Consider the following 20,148-nt stretch of genomic DNA (forward strand, 5'->3'; position numbering starts at 1 on the left):
ATGTTTTTTTCTTATGCGACTTTCGTTTTATCACAACTATCAAAATTATATGTTACTCAAGCAACTTTATTTATTTATGTAATTGCAGCAAAAAAAGCCGGTTTGTCTCAGAATGCGAACTATCTGGCAACGTTTTGTGTCAACATTTTCAGTGAATGGCAAATTTAGCAGTAACATCGCATTTTTGGTGCTACCTCTTTTGAAACAATTGACTGTTAAATGTTTCTATGAGGTTAATTTTGCTATACTTGTATATATATTTATCTAAAATTTCTAGACCATAGAGACAAAACTTCTTTTTTGTAATTTTGCTCTTTTGTATTTTAAGTATTTTTGAAAGTTTGGTATTTTTGCTAGTGACAAATGCGGTCACACTGGAACAGACGACATCGCCGCCATCATAAAAGCGCACATACACAAACGCAAATGCACCGAGAATAAAACAGGCAAAAGAGGAAGGAATAAACGTCGGTTCTCTTCTCAATTCACTTGTTAAATTTCATTGCGTTTGCGATTCTTTTTTACATAAACTAAACAAATACCACGCACTCAAACTTAATTAATTTACAACTGTGATCGCCAACAACTATAATAATAAACGAGTAATGTGCGCAAAGAATTGCCAAATTTGTAATTTTTAAAAACCAAAAAGAAAATTGCAACAAAGCAGCAGACGACGACGACGGCCAAAGGAAGAAGCAGACTGACTAAAGCGGCCGCTCCAAACCAACAAGCTTCGCGTGTGAGTGCTGTGTGTGCCTCTGTGTGCGTGTGTGTGTGCCTGCATTTAAATATTAAGTTGCAGTTTGCACCGATTTGAAAAATACAAATACTTATATATATATGTATATATTTCAGCATTTCTCAAATTACAAATCATCTACAACATCCTACACAAAAACCTGTGCGACGGAGTTCAACAGCCCATCGCAAAACAAAATAAAAAACTACCTGATAAAAAAAAAAGAGAAACACATAAGCAATATTATTGTGCATTAGAAAACGGACATCAGACAGGCAACTGTTAAGGTGAGTACCAACTGGCAACCGGCGTTGGCCACATGCTACTTCTGCATGCCAAAAGAAAAACCTATTTCGTTTGGGGTGGCAAAATTCATACAACTGATAAATACAAAAAGACGTTCTAGTTTCTTAACTGCCGCCGGTCGGTTTTGTCTGTCCATTTTCGCTTTAGCGGCATTTTTATCGCTTATGTTTGGGCAACGCATAACCTAAAAAGTGTCTGTGCCCATTTTGATTTTTGTAAGTTTGTTTAAATATTGCTCTTTTTATTGCTTTCTTTGTGTCGCCGCCGTCCAAACACACGCGGTTCCTCTTCACGCACACAGAAAAACACGCGTATTTCGCGCTGCTGTTTTTTTCCTATGCGCGAATTTTTCCTCCAATGGTGGTAAGAAATTTTGAGTTCAATTTAATGTATTTCGCCTAAAATGTTTGATAAAATGCAGTTTTTTTTTTTTTCAGCCCGCTTTTATTTTAGTTTTTGCTCTTTTTTCGGTTGGCATTTGTTGCGAAATCGCAGCAGGCAGTGTGTGGTGTTTTTTTTTTTTTTTTTTTTGAGAGTTTGGCTAAACAGCAGCTACCTGAGAGAAAGACATGCACAGACATGCAAGCATGTGTGTGTGTGCTTTAAATTGTCGTCCTATAAGCGGTGATGCGTCGCAACCTTGAGGAGTAAAACATAACCTAAAATTATTTTACACAGTTTGTGTGTTCCCATTGCTGCTACCCCGCTATTGCCCTGCCCCGCTGTCCAACATCATTGCTGTTACTACTGTTTCGGCGTATGAGGTCATTTACTGTGTGCAAATAAAATACGATTGGTCCTTTAGATCTTGATGTGCAAAAAGAAAGAAACAACAAAATACAAATACGTATATCAATAATAAGAAAAACATAGCAAGAAAGCAGGCAATGACAGCTGCACTTTGTCTTGTTTTGGGTTTGCATCAAATTTCCCCTTTATATGCATTTTCGTGGTGAGTGCTGCGAGTGTTGTATGTGTGTGTTTGTATATATATGAATATGTGTGTGCGCCTGTGCTTCGAAATGAAAGTGGGTCAAATGGCAACTGCATTGAATCTTTTTGTCCGTGCTGCAGTAAAATTTGTTCCTTATGTATTTTTATACCCTTTTTGCAGAGTGGGTATTATCAATTTTACTGTTAAGTTTGTGAAAAGCATTTCTAACTTCACAAATAATTATTATGGCTCAAAATTGATTTACTTATTAAAATCAAAGTAAGTCGATACAAAATTTAATATTAAATGAAAATTAAAAAAATAAGAATCGATATGACACGATTTCTGGTGGTATTTATATGCAAAATAAAACTTTTCCAATAACTTAACTGAGTAGTCTCCAATTGTAGTTGTTAGTATATTAATTCAAAGAAATAATACAGATATTTGTGTGTACATTGTTTTACAGACTAAATACAAACTAAACTCGACAAGAAAATAGTAATTTCTGAAGCTCCTCACACTCACTGGGACTATATTTAGCCGCTTAGCCAAACGCTTGGAACTCTAGCAATGGTCATGGATGCGACACAATCGCAACAGCCTTCGCCACAGTCTGTGGGACGCGAATTTGTGCGTCAGTATTACACGCTGCTGAATAAGGCGCCCAATCATTTGCATCGCTTCTACAACAACAACTCGTCGTTCATACACGGCGAGTCGACATTGGTTGTGGGCCAGCGCGATATACACAATCGCATACAGCAGCTGAACTTCAACGATTGCCATGCCAAGATTAGCCAGGTGGATGCCCAGGCAACCCTAGGCAATGGCGTTGTCGTCCAGGTCACTGGGGAGCTGTCCAACGATGGCCAGCCGATGCGTCGCTTCACGCAGACCTTTGTCCTTGCTGCCCAGTCGCCCAAGAAGTACTATGTGCACAATGACATCTTTCGCTATCAGGATCTGTACATTGAGGACGAGCAGGATGGCGAGTCGCGTTCCGAGAACGATGAGGATGTGCACGATGTCCAGGTGCAGGGCGTCGATCAGGCTGTCCAGGTTGTCGGTGACGTTGCCCAGCCACCACAGCAGCTGCCCACTCAGGTGGTCCTGCCGCAGCCGGTTGTGCCAGTTGCATCCGCTGGCGGAGCTGCTGGAGCGCCGCAGCAGATCTACTATCCACTGCCCGCGGGCGCTGCATCCGGACGACCTGTGGCCGTATTGCCAGCTGCGCCGCAAGCTGCTGCTGTGCCGCTGCCCGCGCAGTTCTCAAACCCTCCGCCGCCAATTCAGAACGGAGTTGTGCCACACGACGATTTGCCACAACAACAGCAGCAGCAACAGGGACCGCCGCAAGCTTTGGTGCAGGCCAATGTGTCGCCGATGGTGCAACAGCAGCCAAGTGCTGGTGGACCCGTGAGGCCATCCAATGTGGGCATTGTGCAGCCGGTGGCAGTGCAGCCAGCTGGCTTCCAGCACTCTCCGCTCATGGCGACGCCACCACAACTCCTACCACAACAGCATCAGCAACAACAGCAGGCGGCTATGCAGCAGCAGCCAATGGTCGAACCCGAGGAGCCGGTTAACAGCGAGGCGAAAGTCAGCCACATGCAGAGGGCACAAACTCCGGTCGATGACTTCAAGACCATACATGAACAGCAGCAGCAGGAGAAATACGAGGCCGCCAAGCAGCAGCAGCAGGAGCCCAAGACCTATGCAAATCTGTTCAAGTCAACCTCATCATCGCCCAGTGGCTTTGTCAATGCGGCCCTGCAGCAGCAGCAACAATTGCAGCAACAGCAGCAGCAGCAGCAACAACAACCACAGAGCAATGTCTATACGACATCCTCAGCGGGCAGCGGTGGCGGTGTCCAGGCCAGCTACTCAACTACCGCATCCTCCTCCTACAACAATAACGGCAACAACAACAGCAGCACCAACAACAACAACTCGCGACTTGACAACGGCGGTCCTCTGCCACAGCGCAACAATTCGATTAGAAACAAGGGTATGTCAAGTTCGAGCTTCGTTTCCTTAATCAATTACAATTAAATCATGATGATATTTGCAGAGTTTGAGCAGCGTCGTCCTAGCAATGCTCAGCAATTTGGCGATAATCAGCAACTGTTTCTGGGCAATATACCACACCATGCTTCCGAAGATGAGCTGCGTCAGCAATTCGCACGCTTTGGCAATGTGATCGAGTTGCGTATTCTATCGAAGGCCAACAGCAAGGTGCTGCCAGGCATGCGCAGCCCACTCAACTATGGCTTTATCACCTACGAGGATCCCGAGGCAGTACAAAAGTGCCTGGCCAATTGTGTATGTAGTAGTGCCTTGCAGCAGTATTCATATCTATATTTCAATTGAATTGTATTCATCTGTATTCGATTTGTAATCTGTATTCTGATTTGCAGCCGCTGTACTTCCCGGAGAACTCCCCCGATGCCCAGAAATTGAATGTGGAGGAGAAGAAGCCACGCATGCGCAATGATATGCCACCGCGTCAGCCCATTGGCGGTGGAGGCGGCGGCGGCGGCGGCAACAACAACATGAATAACATGGGACGTAACAATATGCGCGCTGGTGGCGGCAACAGTGGTCCACGTATGGGCGGCAATGGAGGCGCCAGTTTTGGTCAGCGGAACGATAATCGCAGCAGCGGTGGCGGCAATCAATCCAATGGACCGCTGCGCGGTGCGGGCAACGGACAGAGCGGCGGTGGTGGCGGCGGCGGCAATTATGGTCGCCGTTAATCAGCGGGCGGCAGTGTAACAAAAAATAAAAACCGCCTGGCCTGACATTGGACGGGCCGCCGGAACAGAAATATAACAAGCAAATAGCAGCAACAGCCCAACGTCAGAGCATCGATTTCTTCCATAATGCAATCAATCAATTACCATCATCAACCAACCATCAACGCACACACTTACATACACACACACACACACACATAAACATTCATACACACACGCACACAATCAGCAGTAGTAGCAGCAGCAGCAACAGCAAAAAACATCATTCAACGAAAAGTGGAAAAAAAGAGAAAAGAAAACAACAGAATGACTAATCTTCAATGTTCTTCAAACGTTCTTTAGAGCGAAAAACGGCTACAACGACGATGACAGCCATTAAATTGCACGTGTATCGTACTACTAGTAAAAACTTTATAATTTATGCTTTTGGATCATCATTTAGTTAAGCTCGCTTTTGTGCAGTTTGTTCTCTTAAGCCGCCAGCTAGTGCCAAAAAGCAAAATTCTGTGCAAATTTTCGTTGTAAATCTAATTTTAAGAAGCTGCAGCACGCCCTCCAAAAAAAAACAAAGAAAAAAAGAGTATGTTGCAACGCGCCAACATCATATATTATAATTCTAATACATGCAGCCCACCACCTAACTCATAAACACACATGAACAACCAAACACACACACACACAAACAGTGTCACAGAACTTAGTGTAAATGTAAACTAGGTTTAACTTCATCTGTCGTTTAAAATTCTAATTTTTCAAAATTTTACCTATAAGTTTGCGAGGGAAATGCTATAAAAGAAATGCAAATGCTAATGTTTTTTGTTTGTTTTCATTTACAATGAAATTTTTCTTAAGAACGTAATAAATTAAAGTAAATTAAATGCAAATCATTACAATTAAAAACAAAACTGAAAACTTAGCTAAAAACAAAAAACACAAACACAACAAATCTAATCAATTTAAAAAGCAAACAAAAAAATGAAAAAAAAAATACTTTTTTAAATAAAATGTAATAAAAAAAGCAAAATAAAGACTTAAAAACGTAACATTAAAAAATCTAAAAAAAAAAAAAAATGAAACAAGAGAAATTATGTAAAAGCGATCTTAAGGAACACTCAACTAAAAGAAAGAAAAGTATCACAGGACCTTAAATACACTTATATAAATTCATGCAGCCGAATCCAGGGCGCCAATGGCCGCCTAACCCACAAACTCCTCCCCAACACCCTTCCCCAACCATTGCCACTTCAGTTTTATTTTGAACATTGAACATTTGCCTAGCTAGTCTATATACACATGGAACGAATATATTGTTAACAAATGTAACGGCAAATTGAGTGGCCGCAGCGTGCATAATCGGCGGTTAGCGCCGATATTGAAATGAATTGAAGTTCGTAAACGAATCATAGTCATGCAACTAATACGATTTGGTGTTTCCAACACAGTTGTAAACTAAAATTTAGTACATATTTTTTAAATAAAATCTATAAAAAAAAGAAAATCGAAAAAAAAGAAGAGAACTCAAGCTACTACAAATCTTTTCTCAACGTATATATATATATATATATATATATATATATATATATATATATATATATATGTGAAAACTTAAAAAATGTAATGTTAATATTTTTAGACCTTCAAGAAAAATCAACATATTTCAACAAAAAAAAAAAACAAACAAAAAAAACTCCACATATAATTAATAATTTCTAATATTAATTTGTAAATGCAAATTTTTTATATTGTTTTCAACTCGATTAGTAAATTTAAATTTTGTTTTTGCTTTACACATATCATTTGTTGAAGTGTACGCAGTTGAGAATGCGCTCTTACTAAATCATTAGTTGATTTGATTTATGTTTATTATTTTTAGAACACATTTTTCTATGCCAGGAAGTAAATTTAGCACTGTTATCGTGGCCTAAAGCAATTTTAGAACATTTTAAGTTAAACAAAATGTTAGTGTTCAAATCTTAGCTCAAAAAATCAGTGTTAACAGTGCTTGCGATATAAAGAAAATAAAAAACAAGCGTAATTAATTAAATATACGAAGCGATACACAAAAAGTACCGTTCATGCTCATTTCTTAGTAAGAAAAAAACTATAACAAAAAACAAAAAACAACAGTTTGTATAAAAAACAACATCAAAAACCAGAATAATTTAATTTAATTTATAGGTATAAAATAACGAATAGTTGTAAAAACAAAACAAAAAAATACGGAAGAAAAGATAATTTGGGCGCGTTTTCCAGAAATCTTTGTTAACTTATTTCCAATTTTCATCTTGTACTCTAATTGTATTTACAAATCCTCAAAGGTTTGCAGTACTTGCCATCTAAACAAACGAAAATGTAAATCACTTGCATTGTATTAGTTTAGTTAAGCAAATTTTTCTGGTTAGCCTGCCCATTTGTTCCAAATATTTAATAAATCGTACTCAAGAATCAATAAGAAGAAACACCAACAACAACAACAAAAATAGGGGAAAAAAACAATTACGTTATGTGCAGCAAATAAAACCAATTTATTTTTAACAAAAGCAACAAACATTTTTGTATTGAGTTACTAATTTAAATTTATTGATTTTTTGCGTTGAAAATCGAGATAGAAGTTGGCATTTAAATAAAATTAATGCGCACAAAAGCAAACAACTCCGTTTGCATAATTTTAATAAGAAAAACAAAAACGATGAGATTCTCAAATTCACAACAAGTCATTCAAAACTACAAATACAATTCAGTGGTGCGTTTTATATCGTATCGGGTATAAAACATTACACAAACAATTAAAATGCAGTAATGCGTTTAATTTAAATAAGAAAACAAAATATGTTTTGAAATAAAGTGAGAAAAACAAAGTTTGCGATTTAAAGTCTACAAAATGAGTAAACGTTTTATTTATCAGTTATCCAATAATGCTTTATGCGTGTGGGTATTCAAAATGATTAGTATTATAAATCACAATAGTTTTCTGTTCAATACCTTTGTGATTCGTGTGCTGTAGAAATTTTGGCTGGGGCGTTTTGGATAAAATATGAATAATGCATTGCAGCAAGAGAATTGCAAATTGTTTTGATGCGCACACTTTTTAAACGCCTGAAATAAAAATGGGAAATTAATCGAGTCAATTGTATCGAACTTAAATATACCATAGGCAGGTGCTGAGACGTCATTGTGATTGGCCGGGGGAACACTTGAGTTGTGTACGCCGGTCGGCTTAAAGATCTTGTAGTCCTTGGCGAGCCACTTCTTTTCCACATCAACAATGCACTTCGATTCCACTTTAACGTCATAAATCGGCTTCCCTGCCGTCTCCTGTCTATTGGCTTCTTTGGCCTGTGCCGGCTTAACCTCATTCTTGGAACGTTCAACGAAACTGTTGTGGTTCCTGGTAAATTTCGTGGCAACGTGAACGAACTCGCCCAGTGGATGGTAGCCATTCAATGCTGGCTGCTGGCGGGCATGGCTCATGGTCGGTGCTGGCGCATAGGGTGCCACGTACGAGGCCCAGCCATTAAAGAAGGCCGATGGTGGCAACGAGTGTTGCGCCTGATACGGATCATAGTTTAGATAGTAGACGGGATCATCCACAGTGGTTGGCTGTGGCGGTCCATAGCCGGCACAAGCTGCTCCGCCAATGGGCAGGCGCAAACGTTTGCTGGTATCAAACATCTTTTTCACCTCAACCATTTTACAACCGATCAAGTGTTTGCCTTGACCTAAGAATATTGAATGAATATTTAAATAAATTGATATGCCCCTTGCATACCCAAGGCACGTGCAGCGCTTGCTATATCCTCGAATTCCAGGAAGCCAAAGCCACGGATACGACCGGTCTCCTTGTCCAGCAGCACCTTGACACTGTTTATATTGCCAAACTGTGCGAAATACTCTCGCAACGTGGTCTCATCGTGGCAGTCCCTGAGACCACCAATGAAAATCTTATTCGTTCTAATATTGCTCAGATGACCCATACTCTTGCTGAACTGATGGCGTGGAAAGGCACGTTTTGTCTCAACGGTTCTGCATTTTATGATGTTGATGATTGGAAAACATTTTATACACATGAGTATATAGTGTTGTAAATCTATATGGCAACAGCTGCAACTTACTTGCCATCGACAATGTGGGGACGCGTACGCTGGACATTCTCAACAGACGCTGCCTCCACAAAGGTCACAAAACCGAAGCAGCGCGAGCGATTCGAAATTGGATCACGCATAACGATGGCGTCGGCCACATCGCCGAATTGACTGAAAAAATGGCGCATCGTTTCAGCAGTTGTGTTAAGCGACAATCCACCAACGAAAATTCTACGCAAGTGCTCGCTATTCTCCGATTCAATGTCGCCGCTCTGACCGAGATCCGAGCTCACAATGGCGGCACCACTAAAGCATCCACCCATTTTACGCATCTGGGAATGATCACATTTGTAGCTTTTACTTTACATCAAAATAGACATACCTCTTGACAGAAGGGCTTATTATTGTTGGAGTTATTCACCATTTTTGACATGAAAACTTATTGCTGCTCTGGCTGCTGTAGACGAAAAGAACAGCACAAAAACTGAACTGCCTGCAAATTGAATGACAGCGCAGGAAAATTTCAAAACGTCAAATTAGAGTTGCCATGTCTGAAAATTAACCTACAAATTCTTCTATTAATTGACAGCTCAGCTAGAAATAGCGATAATTGTGGAGTCCTGTCAGTCTTGTATAACAGTATAACAGTAGTTTGTACCGACACATTCAAACTTAACGGTAACTGTCACATAGTAATTAACGCATCAAATTTCGTTAAATGTGCCAATTATCGATTTTCGATTATCATTGAAACCCGAATGGATCCACTTATTGAAGCCCAGATAATTGAATAAGAAAAATAAACGAATTGAGTTTTATGGAATTAATTTTATTTGCATTACTTTCCGTAAAAATGACAGAATGTAGTTGGTTTATATACCCAGACTTACCTTGGTCCTTGAAGCAATAGCTCCAGTTAAGTGCAACCACGCCAACCAAAAATCCTAAGAGAGCTCGAGCTCCTTGGGAACCAGCGTTGCCACGCAATTCAGTATCCAGCACTTCAGCCAGTCTTGCAAAAGAAACACGTAGTGTATTAGTAAGCGAATTCCAACATGTTTATAGTTGTTTAAACTTGACGCAAAGTGCGGTAATGCAATATTGCGGTAATAATCTACAAAAGCGCTTCTCTTTTGGTTTCTCATTACATACACAGTTTGCCTACCTTAGTGCAGAACTCACTATATCTTTGTTTTGATTGTTCTGCATATATATAGATACAGATTCATAGATTCCTCTGGCCGCGGGTGGATTTCTTTTTTTGTTTGTGCTGCTCTCTGTAGTCGAAATTTTCGGGTGGGTAACATTAGTTTTATTTTTCGTTTAGCTTTCGTTTTTACCTCGTAATTTACTAATTACAGACAATTTCATGGTATCTTATTAATTTTGTATTGTTTGTAGTTGTAGTTTTGTACCAAAAATCAATCAATTGTTGTAGCAGCTACATACGTCTTTCTTATACGCTAACAAAATTGGTATGTAACGGTAATGCATATTCACATATTCGGAATTTGCTTGTTTGTAATAGTTTTTGTTGTAATCATTCATCGATCACATTATGGATTAACAGGATTTGACTCTTGTAGGGGGTAGTAGTATTTTCTCAAATAATTGAAATCATTCATATATAAAAATGCTTAAATATATAAAAAAATGTATTACAAAATAGGTTTCTTTCTATATATTTTACTTAAAAATTGTTTTCGCTGCTTTGCTATAAAATTAGAGAAAGTGGAAAGTACGACAATGAGCGAGCATCGTTATCGTTGATCTACGATCTAAATTGAATTTCAAAGGTACACTACCTTTATTTTTTTAACGGAAGCTGCTTACGCGGCCACCTAAATTCACAATCAATCGATAGGCAATCGATTCTCAAAGAGAATCGTTGCATAAGATGCATTCATTATCCATAGTCAATTGTATAAATAAAATTTTATAGGTTTAGTATATTTCTCTGATTTAGGCATATATGATTTTTGTTTGGTTTTTTTTTTGTATTTTTTTTTTTTTGTTTTTTGCATGTTGTGTTAATTTAGTTAAAACTAAGCGTTCAAGGTTCTTAATATCCTAAACACGAATTGATCATAAAAATTAAATGTATGTGTGTATAATTGAGACAAGACATTAGCAATAAGTTGTTGATATTGTTGAAGTGAGTCGGTTGCTCTGGTTTTTATCAAACATAATTAGTTTTTTGTATTGTTTTTGGGTTTTTATTTGGTTTTTTTTTTTTTTAATTTTTTTGTTTTTATTGGGATTAGTTAGTTGCTTAGGCTGGTCTTGAGGGCACAATGTCGATTGCCTGATAACTGCAAACTGCATTTTCTGTTTAGCTGCTGCTGCTGCTGATTACTTGCTTATTTTTTGTTATTGCTTGTTATCTTGTCTGCCTGACTTGCCCAGATTTTTTAACTGCCTCTCACTGTCATTGATTGCCTGCCTGTCTCTCTCTCTGCCTGTGCCTGTGCCTAGACTGCCTTTTTGTCTAGCTTGAACTGATTTTGTAAGTGTTTACCTATTTGCGAGAAAGGAGAAAATTTGCATTAGCACTTATTATTATTTTTCAATTCATCATACATATGTACAAGTTGGTTCTTTTTTTGTTTGCGACTACATTTTTTTTTTTGTTCGCTACAACTCGTGATTTGTCCGAACGATTTTGTAGTAATCAAGCACATCATATGGACAACAACAATAATTAAAGAAAAGAAAAAGCATTTACATTAAAGCAAACAGAATATTTACCTCGGCTAGTAGCGTCTATTGCCGCCCATATTGCCTCCTTGGCTTGTATTGTAGTTATTGCCACTATTAAAACCGCCCTGGCCACCACCGCTGCCCTGGGTGCCACCTTAGGAGATAAAGTAATCAATGATAAAAATACATTCTCAAAATTATGCTCTAAATTTTGACTTACTCTTGTTAAAGCCACCGCCACCGCCTTGGTTGTATGGTGTTGGGCGATTGTTGCCAAAGTTACTGTTGCGCTGTGGGCCGCCGCCATAGCTCTGTTGGTAATCGTTGCTGAAGCTGCCCCCGCTATTGGCACCACCCCAGCTGCCGTTGCTGTTTCCACCGCCGCCGCTGTAGCCGCCGCCATTGTTCCAGCCACCACCGCCGCCGCCGCCACCGCTGTTGCCACCCTGATTGTTCCAGGGGCCGCTCGGTTGATTCCAGCCACCGGAGCCGCCTTGGCTGCCGCCAAAATTGCCGTTGTTGCCAAAGCCCCCAGCACCGGAGCCCCAATTGCCGCCACCATTCTGACGATTGTTGCCCCAGCCGCCGCCTTGGCCGCCACGATCTCCGCCACGACCACCAACACGGCCGCCAGGACCGCCACGGCCACCACCGCCGCCGCCGCCACCACCACCACCGCCGCCGCCACCACCTTGGCGATCCATGTCCTGCTTGGCAATTGCCTTCTTCACATCGAGCGTCTTGTTCTTAATGTTGTGCGTCTTTTGCAGGATAATTTTGTCCACGGGATCATAATCATCGAACTCGATAAACGCAAAGCCGCGCTTCTTTCCAGTATCTTTATCGGACACAATGTTCACGCCCACAATTTGGCCAAACTCCTTGAAGTACTCGCGCAAGCACTCCTCGTCATGATCGTCGCGCAGACCGCCAACAAATAATTTCTTCACTGTGGCACCGGCATTGGGTGCATCGATTTCCTGTCGCGGCACGGCACGTTTTGGCTCCACGGTGCGTCCGTCAATTTTGTGGGGACGCGCATTCTGTGCATTATCGATCATATACGATTGCGAGTACGTGATAAAGCCAAATCCTCGCGAGCGTTTCGTTTTCGGATCCTTCATGACGACAACGTCGACAATGTTGCCCCACTTCTCGAAGTGCGCCTTGAGGCCCTCATCGGTGGTTCGGTAGTCCAAGCCGCCGATAAACAGCTTACGTAGCTGCTCGGGTTCCGAAATTTGCTAAAACAATCACAGCAACAACAAACAATAGCAGCAACAACAAAAACAGGGTACAGTTAGTCATAAGTGAAATCAATACATACATATGTACATATATAACAAAAAAAAACCGCCCGCCATTTTCTTTCGATTATTTGCATTGCCGCACATTAAGCGTAATTTTTTTCTTTGTTTTATTATTTTACTTACTCTTTTGCTTTGCGAATGTTGCCGATATATGGTATAAATTCTACTTTATTATATTATATCAAGTTAAATTGGTAGCATCAATCGAAACGTAGTTAATCAACATTTACGGTAAAAAAAAAATATTAATTTATTCGTTAACTTTCAATATGTCGGCGTCGGCATTTTAGTTATGCGAAAATAAACACAATATTATTACGCTCACCTCGTCGTTATCGTCGTAATTTCCATTGGAATCGTTTAGATCAGCCATTGCACTTGTCTTTGTTAAATTCAACGAACCAACTTATTTTCAGCAACTATAATGAATATTTTTCGCAGCAGACGCCTTGCTTACTTACAAATGTACAGCAAGAGCAAAAGTAGGTACCTGTATGTACTAAAAAAAATACGAACTGGAAAAATGGCGACCACGTATCTGACAGTCAATGCCGGCCGAGATGGTCACAACAGTGATAGTAACTGTGACTGGTATTTTTATGAAAAATATGTGACAACAAATTGCGACTTTTGTGTGCTCAAAATTAATTTACGCAATTTAAGCATATATGTATAAATAAATATATATATAGATATAATGCAAAATGTGATTACTTTCCTTAACAAATACGTTAAAAGCGAATTAATTCAACTAATAATTTTATTCCATGTAACTGTGACAGATATTACTCTCGTTTACCTACACTGTAAACCAGGGCTGAATCAACGATTTTTGACACTGATGACGCCGCATTGAAGCGGCAAAGCAGTTTTCAGTTCAATGTCACTTCCGTAGAATTTGCGTTGAGGTTCAGTTTGCATTATTTTTTCGTGAGACTTGCTGTGTATAAAAAAACAAGAAAAAGGAGGCATTATTCAGCAGAAAATCACATTTTAAATATAAATACATTTAGTAAACGGTATGTGAACAATTTATATAAAAACCAACACTTGAAAACAACAATAAATAGCGCTTAATAAGTAAACGAAGAAAAGTTCTCTACCCGGTAGAAAACGTTGACATCGGCAACTCCGCCATCTTGGCAAATACACACACACACGCACACATATGCGTTTACATAAAATGCCCTTTAAAAATTAGAATTAGTTTTGTTATTTACACATTCTTGTAGCATAAATCATCAACAAATATGGTTGGATCACGCGTTTATGTGGGCGGCCTGCCGTACGGTGTCCGTGAGCGCGACTTGGAACGGTTTTTCAAAGGCTACGGCCGCACTCGTGATATACTTATCAAGAACGGATATGGCTTCGTGGTAAGTGCGACTAAACAAATCAATCAAAATTGACAAATCGATAATAACTTAATTTGCAGGAATTTGAGGACTATCGCGATGCTGACGATGCCGTATACGAATTAAACGGGAAGGAGCTGCTAGGCGAACGGTAAATTAGAATTAAAAACAAAAATAATAAAATATATATATATTAATATATGTGTCACTGCAGTGTGGTTGTTGAACCAGCCAGAGGCACAGCCCGCGGCAGTAATCGGGATCGTTACGAGGATCGCTACGGCGGACGCCGTGGTGGAGGCGGGCGCTACAATGATAAGTAAGTACAGCTGCGCCTGTTGGGTATCTTTTACATTATGCCACAGAGGTCACTCGGAAACTGGATGTGTTCTTCGGCTATTTCAAATAGTGCAAATCATTAACTTGCAATCCCGAAGAAGAACCGCTTGCAGCGTACTGTTCAAGTTTGCGAGTGACCACTGTATTTGCTTTTATCATAATCCAGTGGACCCAATTGCTAATTGTTAGAAGTTTACTTGCAAATATCCGTGAACTTGACTTTATTTGTGGCAAAAAATTTTAATTCGGGATATTTCAAAATGTTGTAAAACTGAAGCATTTTGAAATTATCGACAGAATAGTCTTTTTTAATGGATACATCTGTTTTTGGTGTTGATTTCTGCCTATTTTCCATGGTATATGAAACAATTCAAGGGTCTACTGCGACAGGTATTAAAAAATAGCTGCCCATTCATTTGCTAAAGACACTGACATGCTGTTTATATATATATGTATATATATATATATATGAATAATTATATATATATATTTATATATATGTATGTATATATATGTTAATATAACTTTCCGTTAATGCTAATTTTGAAACATTTATTGATTTACTTACATTCTGCACGCTCTAACCACTTATAAGGCACATTTGTTAATTGTTATAGTTGTTGTTGTGGTCAGCCTTCTGCGACTGCCGCCATTCCCCGTTCTCTGTTTTCTGATACGCTCAACTTAATTCTTAATTATACTCTTGCCTTTTTCCTTCAAAAGGGGAGTTTCATTTGCATATATATCACGTTATGTACATATATATAACTCCTTTGAGCAGCAGCAGCGCAGTGTCAATACTAATTGAAATTCATTAAATTATTCACCAGAAACAAAAATTCCAGATCATCCTCACGATATGGACCGCCATTGCGCACTGAGTATCGTCTGATTGTCGAGAATTTATCTAGCCGTGTCAGCTGGCAGGTAAGTCATTCAATTCTCTACTCTCCTCTATCTATCTGACTGTAGTTTAAAACGTAGTTTAGCATACATATAATATATACTAGTCACAACAACTATTCTTAACGTCCTAACTGTGATGGCCCATCAGTTGGGGTGTGCTACTGGAAAAGCTAACCAAACTACTTACTCTACCTATAAACTATTCTTATATATCTCTAAACGAAATACTCCCTCCTGCTTAACCACAATTTTTTTTTTTGATTTCGAATACCATTCATTTATAAGTTGGTGTTGCTCCCAGAACGGCTTAGCGTTTCCTTCCATGTAGCTAATTTGTCCCTTTTTAATTTGTCACCGGAGCTGGAAATCGATCGATATAATTGCACATGAATTGCAATACTCAATGCATGTTTAATCTAAATTCTGATTTAATAAATGACTATCGATTGTTTTCCCACTCTTTATGATTAATATCTATTATATGTTTAAGCTGTACAGTTGATCTCTAGACTTAAGCAGACGTACAAACAATGCAATGTACATTAAAACTCTGGTACTGATCGTTGCAATCCCAACATTATTTTTCTCACACCAACCTAAAAAACAAAAAAAAAAGAGTTTGATGTGTATCTGTTACTGAGAACTGACCCCAGAGCTTAGAAGAGAGTGACAGAAATACAGGCCAGGCAGTGTATGTGTAAAATGGCCAGAGAAATGGTGCCACAAACCGATCGAGCTATGAGACCGAGCTATGCCAAACCAAATACTTCCTCCGGGGGCCGCAACTCGTTAAAGTAAAAATGTTAAATGGAACAAATACCAAATATAAAAAAAAAACAGAAACAGAAACAAAACAAACAATATACTAAAAGCCGAGAGACAGAAACACGCACGCACCATAAAAAGAGATTCGACGCCGGACAGCATCCCACGTAATCATTGTTGGTCGCTTTGTGATCTTCGCTTGGGTTAGAAAACGAAATTTTCCCCTAAAAACATAAAAAAAAAGTACTCCCATACACTTGGTCTTCGCGCTGTCGTCATCACCGTCGCCGCCGTCGTCGTCGTCTTCTTCTTCGTCGAAGCCTCCGTGTGTCATCCATCCATGCGAACAACCGATGAATTCTGATGGCAGAGCCCGATGGCCAAATTGACTGAGATTTGGGCCAGCCAGCTCACAGCCCAGACCAGTCCAGCCCAGCCCAGTCCAACTCAGCCTACTCAGCCTAGTGGGCAATGGCAAATATTTGTTAGCCATTGCGTAGGCTTGCCTCCTGTGTGCGGCTGAGGCTTAGGTATTTAAATGTTTAAGCATTCACAATTTAATTACAAAATTATATAAAGAATTGTCAAATTCCTTATAGCCGATTGTCTGAGTTTTGAGAGGTCGTGTGAGACTGTGAGAGAGATGAGAGGGAACAAATGACAAACAGTTAGAAGCGATGATGATGATGATGATGATGTTGATGACATGAGATGAGATGTGATATGATGAGATGAGATGATGCGATGACCATGATGACAATGACGATGATGATTCTGGCTGACTCTTTAAAGCCGCGTTCATTTGATCTTCGGTTAGGCCTAATGCAACACTCTGCATCCAATACCATAACCAGTACCAATACTAGCGACAATTAGCCAATTGTGTGTGTGGTTCTTGTGTGGTTCTCCCCCTTGCGCTGGCCTGGCTACTGGCTAACCTACCGACCAGAGACTCTCCATGGAGCATTCGTCGTCAAACACCACCAAGCCTCAGAGGCGCCGCAAACGTATTTCTTATTTTTACAGTTCGTTTATGGTGAGGCCGTGAGAGAGAGATGCCGCCGCCTGGTTGACTCTGCCTGGTTGCGTACTGTTGTTGTGCTCTGCGTGCGTACCGCTGCTCTACACTGGCACTGGCACTGGCCACCCATCCACTGCTGTGTTGTGCGCTACACTTCCACTCGCTCTCTCACCCACAAATCCCGACTGCGGCCCTGGCTACCGGCTACTGGCTACTCTGTTTCTGACTGTGTGCGATTATTGGGTCCCCCACAAGAAAGCTAACAAAAAAAAAAGATATATACGAGAGATACAACAGCAACAACTAAAACAAAATATATATATACTATATATATACATATAACAAGCGTAGCACATAAATACATAATTTCAATATAATGTTCAACAAGTTGCAACACTAAACACAAAACAAGTTCGACTGCCTTTACAAAAAAGCAACAAAAAAAAAACGCCAATTCGCCCATCTGCCAAACAAACTGCCTGATGAGTGTGTGTGTGGCACGGCGATACCGAGTCGGCTTTGCCTGGTGCGGTTGTCTGGTTGCCCGGCCTGGCTTGGCCAAACAAATGCTGTGATCGGATCGATCCAAATGATTTGAGATGTAGATGTGGAGCTCTCTCGATCTCGCTAACTGCTCTTTCGATGAGGTCCCTGTGGTCCAGCATGAGGGTGGTTGACCCCATTGGCCGACATTTACTACTACCACTACTACTACTAGGCAGACAAACAAAACTCTCGGTGTTGTGCGGTTAAAGCGATGTGTGTGTCCTCTCTCTGAAAGCGCATTAAGTAAGAACTCAATTACAAATATTGTTTTATCATTTTGTTCAAAAAAACAAAAAATAAAAAAAGAAAAAATTCTATTAAAAAAAAAAACAAAACATATTAATAAATAATATATATATATGTTATGTATAATTATGCTTACGTTTTCTACCGCGTGCAGCGTAACACAAGCAATGAATATTTCGACCGAACTGGCGTTGCTAATGCATATTGACTGAACTGAACTGGCAACGGCGCTGGCGCTGGCTCTTGCACTTCTACCACTACTTCTACTACTACTACTACCCCCATCCCCAACCCAGAAAACAAGGTTTCCATTAGGCAGGCGAGGCGAGCAGACTGATTCGATATTGAGTGGCAAAGAGGCAGAGAGGCTTTGGTTAGGAGGCCCATTCTAACTAGCATACAGCGATCCAGCTCGGGAATATATATTCAATATGCTTGGTCTGCACGCTGTATTTGATTGATTTGCCAAGACATGCACAATGCTGGCCATGATTATAATTACTAATTCACGTCTCGCTTTCGTATTTGTGCGCTTTCTGCAGGATCTGAAGGACTACATGCGTCAGGCTGGCGAGGTCACCTATGCCGATGCCCACAAGCAGCGTCGCAATGAGGGGTAACTATTTCCATGCTCGATTGTCATTTTCATTGCAAAAACATCAGCTAAACTATGTATTCGATTCTTCTCTAAAGTGTTGTGGAATTTGCCTCCTTGTCGGACATGAAGACGGCAATTGAGAAGCTCGATGATACCGAGCTGAATGGCCGTCGAGTGCATTTGGTCGAGGATCGTCGTGGCGGACGCAGCGGTGGTGGCGGCGGCAGCGGTGGTGGCGGTGGCGGCGGCGGTGGTGGTGGTGGCGGCGGACGTGGTCGTTCCCGTTCATCCAGCTCCCGTTCACGTTCTCGTTCCCGCAGGCGTTCTCGCTCTCGTCGCTCTTCGCACTCGCATTCGAAGTCGCGCAGCCGCTCCAAGTCACGCGGCGGACGCTCGAAGTCTAAGTCACCAGTCAAGTCGCGTTCTCGCACACGCTCGCGCTCCAAGTAAGTAATCTGTTTTTGAAGTGAAGTGTGTGCAGCAGTCCCTAATTCTAATAATCACTACTACTACTCTCGTCTATTTCCAGCAAATCTCGAGATGTGTCCAAGTCAAAGTCAAAGTCCCGTTCGCGTACTCGCTCCCGCTCGCCCAAGCGCGATACGCACTCTCGCTCACGCTCCAACTCCAAGCGTGAGTCACGTTCCCGTTCCCGTTCGAAGTCGAATCGCCGCGATTCGCGTTCACGGTAAGTGTCTGCAAGGATATGATTTCTGTTTTGCCTACTCTTTGAGCTTTATGTGACATATGCTTTCTTTTTGTGCTTTCTTTGGTTTTGTTTGGATGTGCAGACCGTGTCTGGTGCCACCAAATAATTAAATATGCAATATTTAAATGTATTTTTCACACATTTCTCTTGCAGCGATCGCTCTGCATCGGCTGATAACAAGTCGCGTTCTCGCTCCCGATCACGCTCCGCATCGCCGAAGAATGGAAACGCCTCCCCGGATCGCAACAACGAAAGCATGGACGATTAGATTAGTTAGCTTTGCCCCATTAATTATAAAAATATTGATTTTAGATTTCGACTATTTACTCTAGAAAACCAATACAGACACCTTATCCACCAAAATGAATACATACGAATCATGAACGCGTGCAAACCTAAAATCCACTACCAAAACATCGTAAACATTTTTTTAATATTTAAAAATTATGTTTAAGACTTCAATTTGATCGACATGCATGATAACCCACTGTATTTCTGTTGAACACTCAAAATACACTGTAAACAAAAAATTATAAAAATTGTATCATGTCGACAAATTTTTTCCATTAATCATTTCATGTGCAATGGTAAAAAATGTCTAGACTAACCAATTTTTCTTACACCAAATTACCATACATATTGTCTACACAAATATTTCAATAAATACTGAACGGATAAATTACATATAGTCTGAAAATGTGTGATTAATAAATGGAGGTATGGAGGCTGGAAAAACTGTAAATAAATTCGTGTTTAATAAAGCAAGAGTTATTTTAACCCATTCTTTCCGAATTTTAGATAAGTATATGTAAATGTTGTGGTTTTTATTT

The 20,148-nt window shown here is 40.2% G+C and overlaps 4 protein-coding genes across 11 annotated transcripts; 2 read left to right on the forward strand and 2 right to left on the reverse strand.

The window, feature by feature from the left end:
* Positions 1 to 376: 376 nt before the first annotated feature.
* On the forward strand, positions 377 to 6,075 carry LOC6563708 (ras GTPase-activating protein-binding protein 1). Of its 2 annotated transcripts, XM_032737352.1 has the most exons (5): positions 377 to 742; positions 859 to 1,029; positions 2,452 to 3,993; positions 4,057 to 4,307; positions 4,403 to 6,075. In XM_032737352.1, exons 3-5 carry the CDS (start codon positions 2,556 to 2,558, stop codon positions 4,739 to 4,741), a joined length of 2,028 nt encoding a protein of 675 aa, XP_032593243.1. In that variant the 5' UTR covers positions 377 to 742; positions 859 to 1,029; positions 2,452 to 2,555; the 3' UTR covers positions 4,742 to 6,075. The 2 variants fall into 2 exon arrangements, with proteins under 2 accessions (XP_032593243.1, XP_001989923.1); XM_001989887.2 differs by lacking the exons at positions 377 to 742; positions 859 to 1,029 and adding an exon at positions 1,324 to 1,411.
* Positions 6,076 to 7,623: 1,548 nt separating this feature from the next.
* On the reverse strand, positions 7,624 to 9,348 carry LOC6563707 (ribonucleoprotein RB97D). 3 transcript variants are annotated; one of them, XM_032737351.2, is made up of 5 exons: positions 9,206 to 9,348; positions 8,854 to 9,155; positions 8,511 to 8,764; positions 7,891 to 8,454; positions 7,624 to 7,837 (listed from the first exon to the last, which is right to left on the reverse strand). In XM_032737351.2, the coding sequence occupies exons 1-5, from the start codon at positions 9,254 to 9,256 to the stop codon at positions 7,830 to 7,832; spliced, it is 1,179 nt and encodes a 392-aa protein (XP_032593242.1). In that variant the 5' UTR covers positions 9,257 to 9,348; the 3' UTR covers positions 7,624 to 7,829. The 3 variants fall into 3 exon arrangements, with proteins under 3 accessions (XP_032593242.1, XP_043071144.1, XP_001989922.2); XM_043215209.1 differs by having other exon boundaries at positions 7,625 to 7,837; positions 7,891 to 8,460; positions 9,245 to 9,346; XM_001989886.3 differs by having other exon boundaries at positions 7,625 to 7,837; positions 7,891 to 8,460; positions 9,206 to 9,346.
* Positions 9,349 to 9,631: 283 nt separating this feature from the next.
* On the reverse strand, positions 9,632 to 13,312 carry LOC6563706 (heterogeneous nuclear ribonucleoprotein 87F). Its single transcript, XM_032737350.2, has 4 exons — positions 13,159 to 13,312; positions 11,744 to 12,767; positions 11,572 to 11,677; positions 9,632 to 11,341 (listed from the first exon to the last, which is right to left on the reverse strand). Exons 1-3 carry the CDS (start codon positions 13,204 to 13,206, stop codon positions 11,577 to 11,579), a joined length of 1,173 nt encoding a protein of 390 aa, XP_032593241.1. The 5' UTR covers positions 13,207 to 13,312; the 3' UTR covers positions 9,632 to 11,341; positions 11,572 to 11,576.
* A 410-nt stretch (positions 13,313 to 13,722) lies between these two features.
* LOC6563705 (serine-arginine protein 55) lies at positions 13,723 to 20,006 on the forward strand. Of its 5 annotated transcripts, none has more exons than XM_032737344.2 (9): positions 13,723 to 13,852; positions 14,066 to 14,209; positions 14,269 to 14,339; positions 14,403 to 14,507; positions 15,358 to 15,454; positions 18,554 to 18,627; positions 18,705 to 19,055; positions 19,139 to 19,297; positions 19,472 to 20,006. In XM_032737344.2, the coding sequence occupies exons 2-9, from the start codon at positions 14,084 to 14,086 to the stop codon at positions 19,584 to 19,586; spliced, it is 1,098 nt and encodes a 365-aa protein (XP_032593235.1). In that variant the 5' UTR covers positions 13,723 to 13,852; positions 14,066 to 14,083; the 3' UTR covers positions 19,587 to 20,006. The 5 variants fall into 5 exon arrangements, with proteins under 5 accessions (XP_032593235.1, XP_001989920.1, XP_032593238.1 ...); XM_001989884.3 differs by having other exon boundaries at positions 13,724 to 13,852; positions 15,373 to 15,454; XM_032737345.2 differs by lacking the exon at positions 19,472 to 20,006 and adding an exon at positions 19,401 to 19,465 and having other exon boundaries at positions 13,768 to 13,852.
* The last annotated feature ends 142 nt before the right edge of the window (positions 20,007 to 20,148 follow it).

Source organism: Drosophila grimshawi, unplaced genomic scaffold (genome assembly GCF_018153295.1).
Source record: "Drosophila grimshawi isolate 15287-2541.00 unplaced genomic scaffold, ASM1815329v1 contig_311, whole genome shotgun sequence".
Taxonomy (NCBI): Eukaryota; Metazoa; Arthropoda; class Insecta; order Diptera; family Drosophilidae; genus Drosophila; species Drosophila grimshawi.